The sequence below is a fragment of the Perognathus longimembris genome, chromosome 7 (genome assembly GCF_023159225.1).
Source record: "Perognathus longimembris pacificus isolate PPM17 chromosome 7, ASM2315922v1, whole genome shotgun sequence".
Taxonomy (NCBI): Eukaryota; Metazoa; Chordata; class Mammalia; order Rodentia; family Heteromyidae; genus Perognathus; species Perognathus longimembris.
Window position 1 is genome coordinate 38,086,613 of NC_063167.1, and position 21,910 is coordinate 38,108,522.

At 42.0% G+C, this 21,910-nt stretch overlaps 1 protein-coding gene and 1 long non-coding RNA gene across 2 annotated transcripts in view; both read right to left on the reverse strand.

Moving 5' to 3' along the window:
• Positions 1–21,910, reverse strand: part of Plpp3 (phospholipid phosphatase 3) — a 75,626-nt gene that overhangs the window by 35,688 nt on the left and 18,028 nt on the right. The window contains exon 2 of the mRNA XM_048351410.1: positions 1,132–1,289. Within this exon, the coding sequence (XP_048207367.1) occupies positions 1,132–1,289 (158 nt within the window). The remainder of the gene's footprint in view (positions 1–1,131; positions 1,290–21,910) is intronic.
• Positions 14,938–21,631, reverse strand: LOC125355212. Its single transcript, XR_007211615.1, has 3 exons — positions 20,594–21,631; positions 16,228–16,234; positions 14,938–14,948 (listed from the first exon to the last, which is right to left on the reverse strand). It is a non-coding gene; the product is annotated as an uncharacterized LOC125355212 (long non-coding RNA).

The following is a 21,910-nucleotide window of genomic DNA, read 5'->3' on the forward strand; positions in this document are numbered from 1 at the left end:
CCAGGCAATCCTCTACAGAAAGGCAATTCACCAATCAACAAAGGAGAATTTCTAAGCTTGTTCTCTGCCCTTTCCCCACATGGTGGGGGTTCAAGGGCAGTGGACAAACTTAGAAAACACTGTAGAGCTAGAATGGACAGCTGTGAAAACGGAAAATTCACAAGGGACAAGTTCAGCTTTCAACTACCCACCCCTCTTTTGCCTCAAATAGATACATTGAAACAGGGTGGTGACCTTCCATAGAGGACCCGGGTGGGACACACCCAACTTCACAGTAGCCTACCATGGCTCAGGATAATTTTGAACATCAAAGTTCACAGAACTTCCCTACCATATCCTCACTGAGAGGTGAACTCTGTTAAGGGAAGCCCTGGGCTTGTCAGTCTGTACTTTTATACCTGCACATGAATGGCTTGTTGAGCAATGAAGAGTTTTGCACATTTCAATATTCATGAGCTCTTTGCATTTTATTACAAGATTGTGAACTAAGACAGTCATAGGTAAAGATGTGTAGAGGGTCAGGTCAAATGTAGAACCCATTTCTCTCTAGATTGCAAGTCTCATTTCCTTTGCCACCACAGCCACTGGGCACAGCACAATATGCCACAGGACATGAGTGGCATGGTTTCTATCGCTGAAGCTCATCCAGGGAGTGCCAAAAGCACAGAAAATACTTGAGAGAGCTAACAACCTATTTCCCATTCTGAGGGCTCAACTTTTAGAGCACAGTGGCTTAGACTTCAGACCCTAAGGTAAGGGACAACTAGATTCAAATCTCAACTCTACAACTTGTTAACTAAGTGATCTGAGGCAAAATAGTCTTACTCTATGGACCTTGTTTCTTAAATTATAGAAGAAAGAGAGGAACAATATGTAGACACCAGTGGACTGTTGTAAGGATAATTTATATAACATATTTTAGGAGAGTGCTTATCCATGTGTGTCTCTTAGTAAATAGTGGGTCTTAGTGGATAGTATCTAATATATTTCTACTCAGTAGAAGTCAGTTGCTTTGTTGGTTTCTGCTTGGAGTAATTACTCGTGACTTAGTACACCTATCTCTGTTGGCTGAGATTTTAGAACACAGAAGGGAATCAGACAGCATCAGACTGGCAGCTTTCAGACACTTACAGCAAGTATGGCGATGACGATGCCCACGGCGGAGAGCACAGCATCGTTTATGGTCTCATTGACTTTCAGCGGGTACTTGATGCTCTCATCGTTGCAGTAAAACCCTCGGCGGTAAGGCTTGATGGTGCTGGTCTCAATGATGAGGAAGGGCAAGGCCGCTGGAACCAGGGGAAAAAGAAATGGGAAACCATTAATGCAAGGAAGTCAGGGAGGAAAAGCCTACAGCAAAGACTACTCCAAGTAACACTGACAGTCAGAGGAATGCCTTCCATTTGTAGCCACCTGCAGCCTTTCACAGTGGGCATTGCCAATTCCATCTAACGATGGCCCACAGAGAATAGAGAGGTATCATGCTTTACTCTTGCTCAGGAGGTCAAAGGAAATAGTGGAAGAGCCAGAGCAGGGGTTTATTACTGTTTTACAACACCACACACAAATGAAAACCCAGTACTATAACATTTTGGAATACTGACTCATATAGCCCTCAAGCTAATAATGCCCCTTAGATCATCAAAGACATTCATTTCTTAGGTCCTAAGCATTTCTCTGGGAGAAGCCCATCTTCAGGCCAGGCTGCATGGAGTAGAATAAGGCAGGCCTTCAGTCAGATAACCGGGAGTAGAATCCCAGATCCACCACTTCCTAATGGCATGGTCCCTTTCCTCGGTTCATCTCTGTGATCATGTTTCCCTATAGGAAAATGAGTTGCAGCGACTATTACTAGATGAGTGCACGTAAGACACCCAGCACACGGCCACTTTCAAGCCTTTCCTTTCACTGAGCCATCATGGACAAGACTGAGCAGAGCTGAGCTCAGCCCTGTGGCCTACAGACGCGGCTGGTAGCCCCAGGGCAGTGGAAGCACCAGGCAGGCTGAGCAGCTGCAGCTGGTGATCCCTGGCCAGCCGGTTCAGATGCCATTCTCCCGAAAGGTCATGGCTAATGGATTTCATTGCCTGCCCAGATGTCCCTCAGAACCACAAAGCAAAAAAGGCACATGCCCACAATAATTTTTCTAAGCCAGACACTTTGATAAAACCTCCTAATAGGTTTTTTGGTTACGAAGACCTTTTGTATAGATCTACCCATTTGCTTCCTGAAGGATGTGGACAAGGAGCTGGTCACTGCCTGCCTAAGGGGCGTTCAATGGCTCCCCATTGCCAAGGTCTCTTAAGGTCCACCACAGAAGCTCCCAGGACCTGAACCACACCTACAGCTTGCTGCTCACCCCCATCCCCACCCTCAAGAAATCTGGTTCATGCTATTCCCTAACCTGAAATACACCTTGCTTCTGTACTTAACAACAGGCTTACATTTTACTGAATCTCAAGGCTAGGAAAGATTTCAAAGTTGATGAACCAACGATGTGTTAACATTTTTATACATTTTGTTTTTTGCACTGAGTCTTGAAATGATCCTTAAAGATCATTTTAAAACTTCATTCCAGCCCTCTCCTATCTTTAAGAGAAAAAGAACAGAGGCTCAGAATTTTTCCGTCATTTTAGGGCTTTTTAGTTTTCCCCTCATGAAAGTACCTAGATCCCTAATTCAACTTAGAAAATTGGTTTCCAACAAATATGAAATTCATTAGCTGAAGAAAAAAAAAGATAAGTGCTTGCTTAGGAGATAAAATTCCATTTTCATGTTTTTCAAAAAGAATTAAATTCATGTCACGTTGCTCAAAACCCCAGACTGCCTCTTAAAAAAAAATGTACCATGAACTCCACAATTTTTCAATTACTTTGGTCCAGACCAGCAGCGATAAAAATGTTCACTTTCTAAAAAGTGTATTTATGTATCACTGTTCCTACGCACATGGATTTATTTGGTTTTATTCTTTGGATTTATTTGAATTCTACGGCTATTTATTTTGTGACCCCCTAACTGCTTCCTGCTAGAACAACAATTTACTTTATCAAATTCATACTGGTGCTTTGAAAAGAGAGAACAGCAACACACCACAGCATTGTGCCTGACCTTCTCAAAGTAAACACAGAGGGGCCCTAAAAGGCAATAACCATTAGCTTTTGAAACGCTGCCTCTGCCACTGGAGTAGAGGGGGCAGGGAAGCCATGAAGCAGTGTTCTGCCTTAGAAGGGACAGAAAGCTGACTTTTTGGTTAGGGGCCTGGAAGAGATATCCTATGGGCCCAAACCATCTTCATTTCACAGCCTAAACGTTTTGAAATGCGACCAAGTTGGCTATGAAAAGTATCTGGGAAGCCAAACACTATGATGTTAATAGTGTGCTTTTAAAGTCCCATGCATTGTGATAAAAATGTTGAGCTTTGAGTGGGAGCTGAGTTGTAGTCTCTGAGGTGCCGGGGGCCCAGGGGATGGCTAATAAACTCAGGAAAGGAACAGACTTTGGGTGCCTGACATTTGTGTAATACTCTCAGGCCTCCGGCTTCTATATTTAATAGTGTTCACATGATAGGCCTGTAAAACATATGTTTCTAAGGACAATAAAACACATATAAAAGAGCTTTAGAGTTAGAACTTGGCTAATGATCTCAGCTCTGCTTTGCTACTGCTTGACTTAATTCATTTCACATCTCCCAAGATTCCTTTCTTATCTGTGAGAAGAGGCCTAATTTCAGTATTGTTGGGATGCGTAAGACTTTCGTGTATTCCTTCATTTGTTTATTCAACAAATCTTTTGGACTCTTTAATTCATTCTTTTAAGTACAGCAAACAAAGATGACCCAAGCCCTGCCCGCAGGGAGCTTATAATCCAGTCCTGGAAGGCTCACCTCATCCATCGGCCCAAGAAGCTTTAATTGGAAGAAATTCAAGGGAAGATCATTGGGGCAAAAGAGGCTAAGAGACACTGTGGACACTCAATAAGTGTTATGAGGGAAGAGACAAGGGTCCCATAGCACTGGCTTAGGAAATAAAATCTGTCTGGCCAGTTCTTCGTCCTCTTGCAACTGAGAATGAGCCAAATCCCTTTTCTTCTTTCTTTGCCTATGACTTGGGGAGTTTCCGGTTCTGATTATGTGGCTGATGACCACAAACAGACAAGAAATTGGATCTGAATACTGTGTTTATTTTCTTGAAAGGCATGGAGATAGCATTTAGAAAACCCAAAGGCTTTTTCTGTCTTCCCTATGAACTTGAAGTATTATTAGGGGTGAATTGAGGGGGAGGGGTACCAGTCAAATTTTGACTTTGCTCCAGGGAGAGTCTAACTTCAGATTCCCCTCCCTAGATAAAAATTCACCAACATTTCCCCAATTGGGCAGCTAGTTCTCAAGAGACAAAGGACCTTGCTTTGCTTCTGCAAGGCACAAGGGACAAAGACACAAAGTAGGATCTCCATTTCATAGATCCAACATTAGCACCACCTCACACACTATTTTCTCTCTAGAAAACTAGCCATAGACAGATGCTAAAGGCAAAGGTATCATCGCCCCTGCCAGGAAGATCATGGAGTTGTACAGATGTCGCAGCGCAGGTGCACAGGATTGTCATTACTGTGATAACAGAAACTTGTGAAAGCAGACAAGTCTGTCAGTAACACTATGGGTATTCCATGTGGGGAGGATGTAGAAGGTGTGGGTTGAACTTTAGATGAATAAGATTGGTTTCTGAGACCCACAGATTATATATCCATGAAAGAAGTCAGTCCAGTTTAAGGGTTTCAGTACTGGTAGTCACAAAACTGACATATATTATCAAAATTAATTTTAGGGGCAGGGAATGCAGCTTAGTGGTAGAGTGCTTGCCTAGCATGCATCAAGACCTGGATTGGATTCCTCAGTACCGCATACACAGAAAAAGACAGACGTGGCTCTATGGCTCAAGTGGTAGGGTGCTAGCCTTGAGCAAAAGAAGAAGCTCAGGGACACTGGTCAGGCCCTAGTTCAAGCCCCAGGACTGGCAAGAAAAAAAAATTAATTAATTTTAAACTTTGCTACTATGCCAGAAGACATATTCAAGCAACGAATGGAAGAAAGAAAACAACATCACAGAGACTAACAGCTAGCATTTACTAAACAACTATTATGTGCCCAAACTGTGTCTAGGATATCCACATAAAAACTATTAAGATCCAATACATACTATGTTCTAGGCCCTGACTGGGATACTGAGATGAAAAGATCTAAGTCCTCTTCAGGCATGTCACAGTAGAAAGAGTCATAAAAATTAAAGTTAGGGGCAAGGAATGTGGTTTAGTGATAGAGTGATTGCCTAGCATGCATGGGGTCCTGGGTTCAATTCCTTAGCACCAAATAAAAACAAAATATAAATAAAACTAGCTAGCCAGGTGCTGGTGACTCACGCTGGTAATCCTAGCTACTTGGGAAGCTGAGATTTGAGGATTGTGGTTTGAAGCCAGCCCAGGCATTAAAGTCCTTGAGACTCTTAACCACCAGAAAACCCAAAGTGGTGCGGTGGCTCAAAGTGGTAGAGCACTATCCTTGAATGAAAAAGTTCAGGGACAGCACCCAGGTCCTGAGTTCAAGCCCTGTAACCACCACCACTATCAATGAAAACCTAATATGTTAAGCCACACTTTGGTTCAAAGATATTAAAGTAACTTCCCAGAGTCACTATACAAGCAAGTGATGGGTTTGGATGAGGTTCAAATAACCTGACATTAAATCTTGAGTGCTTTCTAAAATGAGTCACTAGTTAGAATGAAGCACTTAGGAGAATTACTCAAGTTATCTGAAGCTCATTAACTCCATGGCCTCCTCAGAGAGGGGGAAAAAAATCCTTTGTAACAGTCAAGGCTACTAATGTTCACCAAACATTCACCATATACCACACACGTGCTAATTAGATACACACGCATCTAATTTAATCAAAACTCTGAAACCAATATCCTGGAATTTAGATTTATTGATAATAAAATATGCATTACGAGCTTTTTGCAACACACAGCCAAGAAGAATAAACTAGTGATTCTAGTACAGACTTAAGCATTTCTCCTCTTTTTAATCAAGGATCAATTAACTTCCTATACCTCTAGGGACCTCTTGGGATATATAAATGGCTGCAGAGGAGGCGAAACACGAACTCACTGACAAACACTTAAGGGGCAAAAAATGAAAGCAAGAAGAAAGGCCCCTGTGTTGGGTTCAGGCCTTTGAAACTTCACTGGCTTTGAAAAACTAACAGTTGGGCAGGTTGGGTGGTTTGGGGGTGGGGTGTAAAAAAACACAGGATAAGTTTTCGTGGCCCACCCATTGATCAAATCATGTGGGAAGTGTTAGCAGAGTGACCTAGCCCCAAAGCCTGCTCCCTGCAGCCATGGCTCATATTTGTACAAAATTAAACACAGGCTCTCCTCAAAGTGCTTTTTAGAAAACCCCTGGTAAAGTGAGGAGAGTGGGACAGTGGGAAGATGAAGGAGAAATGACAGTACTCTTCGTATGACCGAAAATCAAAGCATGGGGTGGTGGGGGTAGGGGTAGCCTGGTAGGGTATCCCACTTCTCCTACCAAGTTTTCCCGTGCCTTTGTCAAAAGTTGTCCAATTTTCCACTTACATTAATCTGTAGCTGTCTTACAATAAGCAGAGATGAGGATCTTGGAGAGTAATAATGAAAGCAACATTTGCAGAAAGCCTATATATCTATCCACAAAATAATAAGGGACACAGAATACGCATCAGATATAGATGGAATAGCTTAACTGCTCATGTCAAGAAGCTAGAAGGACTCTAGGTTAAGAACTTCATGCAACTTATTACTGTACAGAGTCCCAAGTGGGGGCCATTCTACCCGTTTTTATAAATAATGATAACTTAGAACTGGAAATGTCAAGTAGCATGCCTGAAACGGACTGAGTTAGCAAATGTCACACTCAGGAATATATGCAGAAGCTATTAGTCCTACTTTCAAGGGAGTTTAGAGCCTATTTAGGAACTAATTTATCTAATCTCCACAGTAACTATGAAAAGTTATTATTTTTATTTATACTTAATGGAAAATAGAGGCTAGTAGATCTGTAACTTCACCAAGGTTCTCCACTGAGTAAATGGGTCACTGGGATTTGAACTCAGGCTATTTCTTCCTTTCTGACCTGACCCTTTTAAAAAAAAATGTATTCCTTGTTAAAATATGTTCAACTGAGGGGTTTTTTTTAATCACTTAAGGTCAGAATGGTCAACCTAACTGTTAATTAGAGGTTCACATACAAATATTTATGTTGCTTGTAAGTGACTGTGTTTCTATTTAAAGTAATTAATTGCTACTGGTCTTAGAAGTGTGCAAACTCTCCTTGGTTTATGATATTTGTCCAGATTTTTTAACTGGACACAATCCAGATGGGACAAACGAAGTTTACTATTAAGGCATTTCTTCACCTTTTAAATAGGCTGCCATGAAAAACACTTGCTGTTGGCTAGTGTGAACCTGGAATATTCTAGGTCTACAGGTTTTCCCTGACAAATGCTCATTCTTCAGTGTTAGAAAGTTCAAGCCCTTTCTTCATTAAAAAAGAAAGAAAAAACAACTGCTGGAACTAAAAGCAACTATACAGTAGAACTGAAGAAACTGACAGTAGATATAGTTTTGATGGCTGTGTTTGCTGAACTCAAGTGCATGGTCTTTAGTTGAGGTAAAAAAAAACCTGTACTGACAGGTCCTGGTTATTGGGGCACCAATATTAAGGAAAAGAAACACATAGATGAGCTAGAGACTGCCCTGTGTTTGACTTCTCACATTTGTGAAGTCTCAGGTTCTCCTTCCCAACCCAACTCACCCTCTTTTTCCTTTCCTTCCAGTATGGAGATGGAACTCAGGGCCTTGCACATGCTAGGCAAGTGCTGTAAAGTTCCTGAGCTATATACCAAGCCCCTTTTTCTTTAAAATAATTAACAACAGCCTTCTTAAAACCTGCAAGGCTGGGTGTTTTGACCTTTCTAGTTGGATTTTGAAGGGGCTGTCATGTCTACCTGCTAATAAAACAAACTGACCAGCCATCAATCTTTCATTTCTTCCAATCCTTTAAATTATCTGCTGGCATACAGCTAAGAACCAAGGGTTCCAGAAGCTGTAACATTTACGGGTCTACTTTGCTGATAAGAGGAGTAAACAGGACATCAAATGGAACCATCTAATCCTAAAGTCCATTTGGAGATGGAGCCAGTTGTTAGTCTTTCTCCCTAAATATACCTGGACAGTGTCCACACAGGTATTAGCCACTCAGGAAGTCAACTACTAAGCTTGTGGGAGTGCATTTACCTCGTCAAGAAACCAAGGTTCTTCCTTGGATGTTGCAGTAGATTAATAGTACAGATCCAGCTTGGGCTTCTGTCTTTCTTATGACCCCCATGTTCCTTTACTGATGCAGGAGCTAGGGCACCAAAAGATTCCTAGTATGTGTGCTAGCAATTCAGAACTCTTACATATCCATCACATTTGGCCTTCCTAACAACTCTGCAAGGTAATGGTCTAGAACATCTATATTATGTGTAATCACAGGCAGTCTCAGATAACATTCAGATTTCTAGCTTCTTAAAAGTCAGCTTCATTGTGTGTGACAAGAAGGGCTTGGAACCACAGATGCATCCTTTCAGACTTAATAGAGGCCACCAGTATCCAGCATGTCCTTGACACTGTGTATTGGCTGACATCTCATTCAGCTGGCAACTTTCTCATACCAGGCTACTATGGCCATTGATGTTAACTTAATCTACACACATTTGGCTTTTCCATCTCTGTAATGGAAAACAAAGGCATTCTCAGATGAGCCTATACAAGTAGAAATAACTCTTTTTTTTTTTTGCCAGTCCGGGGCTTGAACTCAGGGCCTGAGCACTGTCCCTGGTTTCTTTTTTGTTTGTTTGTTTTTGTTCAAGGCTAGCACCCTGCCACTTGAGCCACAGTGCCACTTCTGGCCGTTTTCTATATATGTGATGCTGAGGAATCGAACCCAGGGCTTCATGTATACGAGGCAGGCACTCTTGCCACTAGGCCATATTCCCAGCCCCTAGAAATAACTCTTGACTCATCACTACCTTCTATGGTAAGCAGTGGCCACATGAGACAAATGAATTTGTGTGTGCATGTGTTTATGTATGTGTCTTATTCTTAAGTGAAGATGAGTCCTTTATGGTTTCAATTATAAGGCTAAGGATTACATCAAGTCAGCAATGCAGGGCAGTACAGAACAAGTGGAGGTGCAGAAGCTACGTGAATTGCTCATGATCACCCAGTGAGTTGCAGGAACAAGATCTGAAGACAAGCGTTGTGAAGCTACAAAAGTGTTAACACAGACAGACACTCCATGAGTTGAGTGGGCTAGCAGGAACTTCTACCCTACTGGCTAGATAAACGATATGTATCTTAACAAATTACAAGGTTATGCTTCAGAGGACATAATAAGACCTGTCTAGGTGTTACAAAGTAGTATTACCTGAGTTCTATTTTTAAAAGCAGTAGTTATCTAAAAGAAAAACAACAATATGACCTCCTTCTGCTAGAAGCTCATTAATCCTAAAGAGTTAAAGCCAGGTGAACAAGGACATAAGAATTAAAGCCCATCAGATATTTGCTGGCATCACAAATCTGACTTATAATGGTGTTAGGCTCATACAATAATAAGGTGATAGTTTAAAACCTCATGGCATCTTAGATATTATCACTTCACGCAATTATTCCTTTCTTATAAGACTCCTGCACTCACTTGCTGAGTCATTTCAGGAAAGGATTCATGTTATTCATCTCTGGATCCCCAGCATAAAGAATAATTCCTAGCACTTAGTGGGTGCTCAGCAAAGGTGTATTGAACAAATGTTAAGGAAGCAATCCAGAATTCAGAAGATCTGTCTCCCCACCAGGTATACTCTATGAACTGACCTGTGTATCTCATTATTTCTCCTAACCAGTTATCCTAACCCATTCTCCCCTCAACAACATATTGCCACATGAATGAAGAATACATAGTTTCATAGCTTCAATTTTCGGATGGGTGGTTAGATTGGGATGGCTTTCAAAATCCTTAATCCTAACAGTTTCTCAGTCTCTTTTCCTGTATTAAAATTATTAGAAAAATACTCTTGAAAGGTAGGGGAAATTGCCCCAGTGATTCTGCTGCTCTGCTTCACCCTGCCCAGCTGCTCTAAGGACTAAGGGATCGATTTCAGCATCCCTAATCCATCTGCTAAGATCCTCTGGGGAATCATGTCCAAAAGAAAAGTGCCAAGTAAGAGAAAGATTGGAGATCTTCAGAAAGTCACTCAGACCTGAATTTGAAAAACCAGTTTTGCCACTTATAATCTATGTGATCTGCAGCAAGTTGCTTAACTTCTCTGAACCTCAACACCCACTCACAAGAGGTATGAGGATGAAATTTCATAGGTTAGACATTTAACAAAGCTTAGATCTTCTCCCTTCCAATGCTGAGAAGAAGAAGAAAAATCTACCATCTTCCTGTTTACATGATGCCAGGGCAAGTGGTTTAACTGGATTCCTCAACCAGGTCACTGGACTTATCTAGACAGGGCTGTGTCAGCTCAGGCAAAGACTGTCACTTGCACTAGGCAAGCCTGGAGCCCGGTGGAGAAGGCAACTCTCACCCCAGGAGCACAGTCCCCCTTCCCAGCCCTGTCAATGTTCCTTTTGTAAAATACAGAAACCTTCTTCAAATCTGACAGCTGCCACCTGCACAAATAATTCAGGGATGTAATGTTGTAACTGAATATAGCCCTGAAAGCTGAAAAGTTTGAAGTCCAAAATAATCCCTTTGACCTTCTGCCTAAAAGCTCACTAATCACTTTTTAATTTGTTGTTGATTTCCTCTTGGTGTGCTGTACTTACAGGTTACATTGTCATTTTAGAAGTATCCAGGGAGTGAATGGCATTGCAGAAAACACCTGACTAAAGCACAGACTCAAAGATTTTTTTCCCAGATATCTAAGACTTGGCTCTTACCTCACTGAGCTCTGAGTTTTCAAAGTGGCTCTTAATGGGCAAGAAAGGGAGGAAAAGGCTTTTGAATAAGTAAATTCAGATATAATTACGATGTGGTCTCTGCTCAATGCTACACAAAGAGGTAACAGGAACTTTCACGCAGCAGTACAAAACTGGAATCATGACTACATCTACTGGCACATGACTTGGCAGTAACAGGCATTGACTAGTCTAGTAAATCTATCTCAAAGATTTTTTCTGTTCTGTGAATGCCAAAAATGTACTCAAGAAGAGAGGGAGGGAAGAGAAGAGGAAGGGAAAGAGAAAGGGAGGAAGAGATCCACAACTGAAATGTATATTCTTTCCAAGAAGGTAACAAAACTACTGTTTCCCCTAGCTAGTCTTTATCAATGAAAGGAAATAGACAGAAAAAAAGATGTTTGAAGATGCTTATATAGTTCCTAAAACGTAGACGATAAAAAGGTATTTGCTAATAAGGAAATGACAGGGAGTTTAAATAAAATATCCTAAAGTCCAGAAGATTTTCCTTACTTGGGATAAACATTTCTACATATACCTCGCTGAGATTACTACACAATGAAAAGAAAATGAAGCCAAATAGCTCTAGTTCAAATAGCTCAGTTCACTTTGCATCTTGTCTGAGCAAATTAACAACCTGCTCCTCCAGAATGTGAGACTCTCCAGGGGTCTGAGATAGTTCTCTCTGATGATATAGAAGGTGAAATAATTCAGTGCTAGATTGTGGTTCAAGTGGAAGAAATACATGATAACCATATGATTAGACAAGTGAGTTGAGGACTATGTGGCCAATACAATGTTCAAAAAAAAAATCAAATCATTGCCTGAAGCTGATAGCTCACACCTATAATCCTAACTACTCAAGAGGCTGAGATCTGAGGATTGCAGTTCAAAGCCAGCCTAAGCAGGAAAAGTCCATGAGACTCTTATCTCCAATAAACCACCAGAAAACCAGAAGTGGCACTGTGGCTCAAAGTGGTAGAGCACTAGCTTTGGGCAGAAAAGCTCTGGGAGAATGCCTGGCCCGAATGCAAGCTTTATGATTGACCAAAACACAAAAACAAACAAACAAAACCACAAATCATCAACAATGATTGCTAATAGTATCTTGTGTGTCTTAGTTTCAATTCTGCTGAGAACCAGCCTTGTGATCCCAGGACCACACTTTTGCTTCCACTCTCTCAGGATCCATTTCTTCACGTGCAATACAAGCAGGATGGTCTTATCAGGTATCTCATAGACCTTTCTAATATTAAGGGTATGGAAACAAAAGCCTTTGTTTGTAGGGCTGCTGCATAAAACGGATGTGTCTCACCACTTACCCCTGTCCCAGACAAGTGAGATCATACCACTGTTCAGTTTGCAAAGAAAGATGCAGAATTCAATGATGATCATTTATACAGAAAAGCTCCAGAAGCACGCCCAACCTTGTATTCCACTTTCGAACTTCTGGGTTCTGTCAAAGCAGCAGTAATCAGCATAAATGGAGAGAGTGGGCTACCAGGAGGGAAGGTTGAACATGAGGTACTGCGGCCACATGTGTACTCCTCCAAGGGCTTTACAGGGGCACCCCTGTATGTCTGCCAATAGCCCTTTCTCAGGAAAGCAGTGGAAACTCAGTTTTACAAAAGCAAGAACTAAGGCTCAGGCAAGATCCTGGAGCATGTGGGGGCGGGATGACTTTCTGGACTTGTGTAGCCATCATGGTTTGTACCTTTGGGTGCTTTTGATGGAAACCAGGGGAGACTTCTTATCTATGACAGATAGCAATTCAGGTGCTGGGCACCCACCTTCAATTGCTTTGGCAGTGCCTTCCTCTTCCTATTAGGAAGGGAACAAAAAAAAATGTAGGCATTCAGATGCCCTAGGAAACACTGGCTGCAGGCTGTACCTCCTAGGTGGCTTGCTATAGGAACTCTATTGTTCCAGGGGGAACAAAACTTTTGCCAAAACTCTCCAGGAAGCCACAGCTCCAGCTCCGGGATGCATTTTTCAGCTGTTGAGAGAAAAGGGTAGCTCCTGGGATGTGTCTCCAATGGTTCTGAAAGCCAGGTTCTTAATCCTTGTAAAGCAGCATGGAGCCAGCTTCCTTAGAAGGAACAGAATGTCTACAGTCCTTCTTCCAAATCAAAACATAAAAACTCCCTAACTTCCCTTTCACAACTTCTCAAAATGTGTGAATCAGGCTGAGTGGGCAAAGAGGGTAGCTAAACGAAGAAGGGGGGAGTGGTGTCCAGGCTTCTCTACCCCATTCCTCCCCTCAGTACCCTGCCACGTGACCCCTCGATTGCAGTACATTACAAAGCCCCCACTGTTCTCTCTGCCCATCTTGCTCCTCCCACCAACATAGTCCTCCCTCCCCCAACACATACATTTTTTTTTTTAAAGGGCACAATGCCAAATAACATTATTCTCCTTCACCATGGTTATTGCCATGAGAGCTGTCTGGTATGTTTTCATGGAAATCTCAGCCTCTACTACTGCTCCCTCTTGGTGGAAGTGAATGAACTTGAAAAGACATGGAAGAATCCCCATGTGGAACCTAATTGATAGGACTAGAGGGATGAGCCAAGCCCCTAGAAATGCTCAAAGATGGTGGAATATGTGACTGAAGCTTAGGGGGGTGGTGGGGAAAAGGTGAGGCTGTAACTGCATGCAAAGCCACATATTCCCTCCATCCTTCTGCAAGGTACTGTACTCTGTCTGAGGACATTATATATGAGGACATATATAATGTGAGACGGGGATGGGAGAACTTATAGTACATTATTCAAGGGTGAAAACATGTGTAAGTCAAAGAAAACCATGCCACCATCATTTTAATCACTGGAGACCAATGAGAAAAAATATCAAAAGATGGTTTTCCCGGTTAGGTTTGCTTTGGTTTTGTGGCGGTGTGAAATCAGCAGACCAAAATACAAGTCTCTCCCACCCTTGCCAAGTCCTGACAGTGTGACACCTGGCTAGTGACTCTCAGGACCTGAGTTCCTCATCTACAGAACTGGTCCTGCAGTCTTGAAAGGCAGCCCCAGGGATTTCCTGGTAGCAGGTGCACACCAATGCCTCTTCCTTCCCTTCCCCCACAAAGCACAAAGGAGTAAGGGGAGAATCGTAGGAACAGGACAGGGTCTGTAATAAATAATCTCTCTATCACACTTTAAGCGCTGCTGAGAGCAGGATGCATATGTGGACTGCTGCTTGTCTATTAAGATGACAGAATGGGTCTCAGAGAATTAATTATTCAACAAACTTGCCCTTCACAAATCCCATCTAAAGAAATGGTGTGATGCCTTTCAGTACACTAACTATACAAAATATTGAAAGACCAGAGCACTTCAAAAGCCTCACAAAAACCCGGGGGCTTGGCAGGAGTTCCTCAGCCACTGGGTCTTTCTGTGTGTGGTTTATAATAACATGCAAACCTCATGCCAAATTCTAATCTATTAAGGGACTGCCAATTAGCAGGGGGCTTAGAGCTGCAGGTTTGAGAACTGGGGTGCAGGTCTAATTAGGCTTGCAAATCATTTCTTTCCATTGCCTCTCACAATCCAACAGAAGGTAGACTAGCCAGTCATTCTGGATAGACTGTTTCAATCTCTATGCATACTGGGCTTTTGTTGTTGTTGTGTGTTTATGTTAATATTTTAGACTTAAGGCTGGTGCTTATTTTTATGTCTGCCTTAAAGAGTAAAATTGGGATTGACAAGGTTATGATTTAGGTGATAATTCTCAGATTCAGTCACATAAAATAAACAAGGAAGTAAGCAAACAAACAAATAAATATACTTGTAGACCCTGCCCAGATCTACTCAAATACTCAATGAGGATTTACAGGGAGGGGGCTGAGAATTTTTTTTTTCTTTTAGTAGTTCTGGAAAGCAAACCTAGGGCTTTGCTCCTGCTAGGCAAGACCTCTACCACCCTCTGTGCAAGAATTTTTATTTTTAATGACATTCAGGCTATGCTACTTCTAGTTGCTGTGAGAATAACTTCTCTAAAAAGAAAAATTTTCACTTTGGAATAAGAAAAGCTAGTTTGAACACTGATATATCATATACATAACATACAATTTACACATGCATACTCCACACAAATACATTGAAGCAATGCATGACAGTACATACCAGTAAGCCCAAATACTTTGGCTTTTTTTTTCTGTATATGTGGTGCTGAGGAATCGAACCCAGGGCTTCATGCATGCTGGGCAAGCATTCTACCACCAAACCATATTCCTAGCCCAACCCCAGCTACTTTGGAGGTAGAGACAAGAAGAGCATCTACCAGGCCAGGCCAAGTAAAAGGTAGTGAAACTTCTCAAAAACAAACAAAAACAAACAAACAAAATGGAGGCATAGCTCAAATGGTGTGTGCTAATCCCAAGTATCCCAAAACCCCAAAATAAAAACACCTCTCCCATTGAATCATATATATATATATATGCACTATATATATCATATATATATATATATATAGTGCATATATCATGTGGCCTAGTTATAAACTAAGCTTTACAACAGCTTTGCCAGAAAAGTTTCAAGAAAAGAAATGGGATGATTCCAGATGCCAGACATCAGAGGCCTATCTCAGAACAGAGAAAAGCTTGAGCAACACATGGCTTCCAGATACAAGAGAAAAACATGCCTGGTTTGCAGACAGGCTGAGGAGGGGCTGGCCTCTGAGCAGGTGGAAAATCCTGGCTGGAGAGTTCCATATCCAATCCCTTAGTGACTTAAGAAAGTAGGCTTTTTCTCTGAACCTTCTTCTCTAAGAAAGGGAGGAGGGGGACTTGGTGGTTATTTCCCATAGCAAGTTCAGCAGGAACTCTTCCCCCGCTACCCAGACTTTCATCAAGGTTCATTGCCTGCTTTCACTTGAAAGATGAACAGCCCAGTAGAACATGGGTTATCTAGACGATTCTTCAAGAAATGCGGGCCTCGATTCATCTGTAATCAGTTCTAAAAAATCTGTTTTGTGTGTACAGTTTGCAACATTAGACAAGACTAAGTTCCTGGCTGGGAAGGGCAAGGCTTAATAGTTACCTTCTCTGCACTACAGGATACTTGGTAGAGACTCAATTATGAAAATGTCTGAGGAAGGGGGCAGTGTGCCAGAAAGGTCACTCTGGTGGCCATGTGGAAGAAAGATTGTGGTACAGAAGCTCAGTCAGGGGACTCCTGCCAAGTGAGGTGTGACCTACTACCTTCCCAAGTAACCTCCTGAATTCTCAGACACACCCCCATCCTCTTGGAACCAGGGGGATGAAGGCCTTTCTGCGGCACCAAGCCACACCAGATTCTGGAGAGTACAGTTCAAATAAATATCGCCTGCTTTCCAGGAGTGTCTAAGGCTGGCTCTGTCTTGACTTCACTCACTTCTCTAACCTGACTGTGGATATCACTCTAAGCACACTCTCAAAGGCAATCTGAACACATCACTTGATTCCAGTGTATACCAAGGTGGACCTTAGAACTAAATGGCTACAGAAGACACTCACTCTGCAGGTAAATATTGGCCTGGTGTGCCTGCCAATGTGTGGTCCACTCCTTCAACAAGTCACTTGACCTCTCACAGGGAGGAGTGTGAAGATGTTCTGTGAGCACAATGCTTGGCACACAGAAAAAGGCTCACCCTTGTTACTTTCATGGGTATGGCCACAGGGTCATGTCCCTTCGGTGAGGATACAGACAGTGTTATCTTGGCCCATGACAATTCATTACTTATTTCACATATAGATGCTAAACACGAACTGTGAACGTTTATAAGCCTTTAACTTTTTAAATTTGATACTGAGGTGGGGTGGGATGCGTGTAATTGAACATAGTTTAGGCTCTGATCTGCTTCTCATTTTGGTCCATTGGACACTGAGCAAGTGGCATGCTTCTCAAGACCTTCTGTAAAATGAGACCAGTGTACGTAAGAAAAGGATTGGTGATTTACCCAGGGGCACCACTCACAGGCTTTGCTTTCAGCTTGGGCTGGAACTGACACTTGTGTCATTCCCACTCCTCAAAGGTGAGCCAACACCATCAATGCCACGCCTCTGCTCAGCAGCTCTCGAAGAACCTTCTTCCACCTACCTCATGAACATGGGCATCCTAAGGACCAGGGATGGCTGGCTTCCCTCACTGCTTATTGCTATGTTAGTTCTAGCCTCCCCTGGGACAACTGGGTTGTGTTTGTGCACACAATATATATGCAGTTGGCCACAGTCTCTTCTTTTCTTTCTTTTTATTTTTTTGCCAGTCCTGGGGCTTGAACTCAGGGCCTGGGCACTGTCCTTGAGCTTTTTTTGCTTACGGCTCACACTCTACCACATGAGCCACAGTGCCACTTCCAGCTTTTTCTATGTATGTGGTACCGAGTAATCGAACCTGGGGCTTTGTGCATGCTAGGGAAGCACTCTATCATGAAGCCACACTCCTGGCCCTCACAGTCTCTTTCTTATGTAAGAGGGAGGGGAAAAAAACTAATTTTCTTTTTGCCAGCTCTACAGTCTGAGCACTGTCCCTGGCTTCCTTTTGCTCAAGGCTAGCACTCTACCACTTGAGCCACAACACACTTCAGGCTTTTTCTGTTTATGTGGTACTGAGGAATTGAACCCAGGGCTTCATTCATGCAAGGTAAGCACTCTACCACTAAGCCATATTCCCAGGCAAAATCTATTTTTATAAAGATTCGAAAATAAGAGAAAAATCAATAAACAATATCTAACATTGACTAGTTTTGCTATGGAATGTTGGTCCAATTACCAGGGACTTACTGGGCTGCCAAACAGCCTATAGCTTACTCCATTTCCTAAGATCTTCCAAATAAGGATGGAATGATCTGGGCCAACAGGCTCTAAGCTTTATAGCAATAAAAAAAAGTTTCAGCTAAGTACTAACCTTGGATTTTAAACAACATCATGATGCAAGTTTCAACTGGTCAAACTAAATGTAGCCACTAACAAACATCAAACACTCTGTCAGATGAATTAAACTTGAACCACAGGAGACATTTTCCTTCCTTGCTCACAGTCTTTGCAATTTGTGAGTAGGCAACAAGGATGTGAAGTAAAATGTACCATGACAGAGCCAGATAAGCCTAAATTCAAATCTCAAGCTACCTGGCTTGAACTCCAATTTCCTCACATATAAGTGAGAAGCAGTTACGGGGCAAATTGTGTGCCCTGACCCAACTCATATGTAGAAGTCACAACTGTTGGGACCTCAACGTATAGACTCACTTGTAGAGTCTTTACAGAGCAGTGGAGTGAAGATTACAGTGTCAAGGTGGGTCCTAAACCAGTATGATGGGATATGTCCAAGTAAATGGGAAATGTAGACACAGACATGTACACACGAGGAATATAGCAGGAACACATGAGCACAAAGTCACTTGCCCACACCTCATGTCTAAAAGCCTCAAATCACCCCTTCTCTAGTCAGAGCTGTGAGGTCACAGCTTAAACTGCTCTCTTGTATTTTGAAAGCAAAATACTTGCTGGTTATCAATACATACTGGGGGCATTGAGCCCCATCTGTTCAAAGGAATTAATTTTCAAATATGTCACCACAGGCTCTGCTCTTCTTCCTCAGTGTTCAGTTAGTCCAGGCTAAGCCCTGTTGTCCATGATTCTGCAAAACTCATCCCATTTCCTTCCTTATTCTTATTGGTCCCTAGCCACCAAACTTCCAAAACGCTTGATAAATGCTTATTTTGTTCATACACACACATATATATATATATGTCTGTATATATATATATATATGTACATATATAGTATATAAAGAGAGAGAGAGAGAACAGGGAAAGAGACTACATTATACCAGCATTTAAATGATTTTCCTTCATTGAATAACATAATCAAATTTTCTCCCACATCTCCTGCTGGACTCCTTGATCAGTCACTTTGCTGCCCTTTGGAATATCTTGGGGGATAACCATGAGAGGTTTCAGATCAGGGAAGGTAAAAATTAAACACCAACTTGGGAGGAGCAAATGTGAGTACTTGCAGTGGGAAGTACTTATTCAGAAATCTGTCTTTGTTACTTGTCATTCTTATTATCCAGTCACCTAGATCTTAAACTCCTTGAATAGGAACTGTATCTTTTTAACTTCAATAGCTATATCAAGCTAACTAATAAACGTTGGACAATGAAGTGGGTAGTTGAATATCTTAATTACTGCTGGAACTTTTGGAGCTTGCTTAAACACACACACACACACACACACACACACACATACACACACACACACACAAAAAAAAAAAACAACAAACACACAAACAAAAACTCAACACTGGCCTTTAGGTAAGACAGACATCCTTACTAGGAAGGTGAAGTCCATCGCCCCTTCATGGGTCATTCCCCTTTTCTATTCAAACACATGCCATAATGTCAATTCCATATATTATATGCTTGTTGGTCAGGCTGACAGAGGGAAGATAATAGCTTCTGAAACCAACTTTTGAGAGGTTTGAAACATAACCCCTCACTGTATGGAAACTTTATACTTCCTCCATGGATCCCATAGTCCCTCTTCTCCCAGGCAAGTCCCAGGGCACTTTTCCAGCCCCACACTGCTCTGTGCTGAAGCCAAAGCCCAGTTTCCTGCCTCAAAAGGTCCTTTGTTTGGGCTCTCTTTCCCAATCAGTTGTATCCTGAGCTTGAACCCTTAGCTTTTGAGAACTACGTAGCCTTGGCTACAGAAGACTTGCCAGCAGGTTTGTGGTCCTTAACAGCTTTCACAAACCTCAATGTGAGGGCATGTCTCTAGCTAAGAAACTCTTTTCATGGGAGGGAGGGCTGGGAGTATTATTTTAAGAGTTGCAAAAACAACTTCAAATTGACTCTTTAGTCTTTAATTGCTACCAGAAGACTGAGAACTTCTTGTTCTCTTGTATTTAATTAAGATGATAGTTTTAATCAGCTCTAAATGATATTGGTTAATATGCTCAGCTCAATCTCTTAGACAGGTTTTTGCATCAGAACCCTGGAATGCAAAGACCAATTTCCAACATGCTTCTCCCCACCCCACCCTACCCCCAAATGGAAAACACCTTCAAAAAGTACAGATGGAAAAGTAGCTACACTGGAATAGCTGCCACATGATTCTTTGAAGATTCCAGAATTGCTTTTCAAACATTAGATAAATCATGTCTGAACTCAGAATTGTCTAAAACACACCCTTCCCTAGTGGCATACTGCCTGTATTTCTTTATCTATCTATCTATCTATCTATCTATCTATCTATCTATCTATCTATCTATCTATCTACCTACCTATCTATCTATCATCTTTCTTTCTATCTACCTACCTATCTACAGAGACAGAGTCTATCTATGGAGACAAGGTCTCATTATGTAGGCAAAGTTGACCTTGAACTCATGATCCTCTGCCTCTGCAAACTGAGATTACAGTTGTCCCACCACACTCAGCTGGCACAATGCCTCTTAGGGCTTAAAATTGTTACAACTATAGTTACTGTTGTGGAAATTTATGATACGGAATCTCATCCTGTATTCTGGACAGCATCTTGTGATAGCACTCAGCAATTGGACAGGCAATATGTCCAGAACCCAAGCACTACCCCAGAAGTGTGGCCTTCTTTTACCCCTGAGGCACTACTGTACATCCTTCAAGACATCTAAAGCAAGTTACCCTTACTCAGGTAAAGAAATTTAAACCAGTTAGGGTGTGAGTGACTTAAGGTCACTAACATTAGAATTCGAATGGCATGAGATCAGGAGGTAAAATACCCCAAGTTGAAGAGGTGAGGGAGTGGGATAAGCAGAAACAACCTTTAAGATTGGATTTATTTTCTTCCCACTGAAAAACAAGAAGGAGAAAAAATAGGAGTGAAGACCACAATGCAGATATCTGTACACTGTTTCCAGAAAGCAATAAGACCAATATGTGAAGGTGAAATATGGATACTGTGTCTAACTGGCGCCATCTTGTCATCTGGTGGATGATAAGGACTTTTGGAAAACTGGGAGAGGTAAAGTCTCTCCTCCACCCCCTGGTGACAGGCCAGCCTGAATTCCTAGAAGCAGGGGCAGGGACTTGGGCAACAGGTTCCTGGATCTGCCATAGCTATACCATAAACTCGAAAGACCCTTTGAACTCGTTAGGTCCCTGTGACCCCGCCCCCTGACCATACCCTATTTAGGCTCTCTGGACCTCTGCCACCATTGCGCCATACCTGGTATCTTCTGACACTCCTCAGGTCACCATGGTATTCCTCTTCAACTCTCCATTACAGTTGATCTGGTTTGTTGAGATTGTTTTCTGGTCTTTCTTTACTACCCTCGTGGCTCAGTTTCCTAACATTATTAAGTGCATTTGAGGCTGCAAGTTTTCTGGGGACATGTGTTCATTTCAGATTTCTAATAAAGACTCCCAAATCAACCTCCCAAAATGTGGCTTCTCTGTATCTTGTAATCAAATATAACAAAGGTAGATGTCAAAAAGAACATCTGTACACTCAAACATGATGGACAAGGACCACAAACTTTTAAAAACAGATATGTCTGGAAAGCAGAATACAAAAAGATGACTGAGAGCTAGTCCCTTTGAAAATAATCATATTTTTAATTTTTTAAAAGAATAAACTGTTTCTGGGTGCTGGTTGCTCAAGCCTATAATCCTAGCTACTTAGGAAGCTGATATCGGAGGATTATGGATTTAAGCCAGCCCAGGCAGGGAAAATCTGAGATTCTGATCTCCCCATGCCCCCCTCCCCCCCCCAAAAAAAAACCGCTAGTAGAGCTGTGGCTCAAGCAGTAGAGCTAGCCTTGAGCAAAAGAAGCTCAGGGACAACACCCACGTCCTGAGTTCAAGCCCCAGGACTGGCACATGCACACATGCATGCAGACACACACACAAAAAAAAAT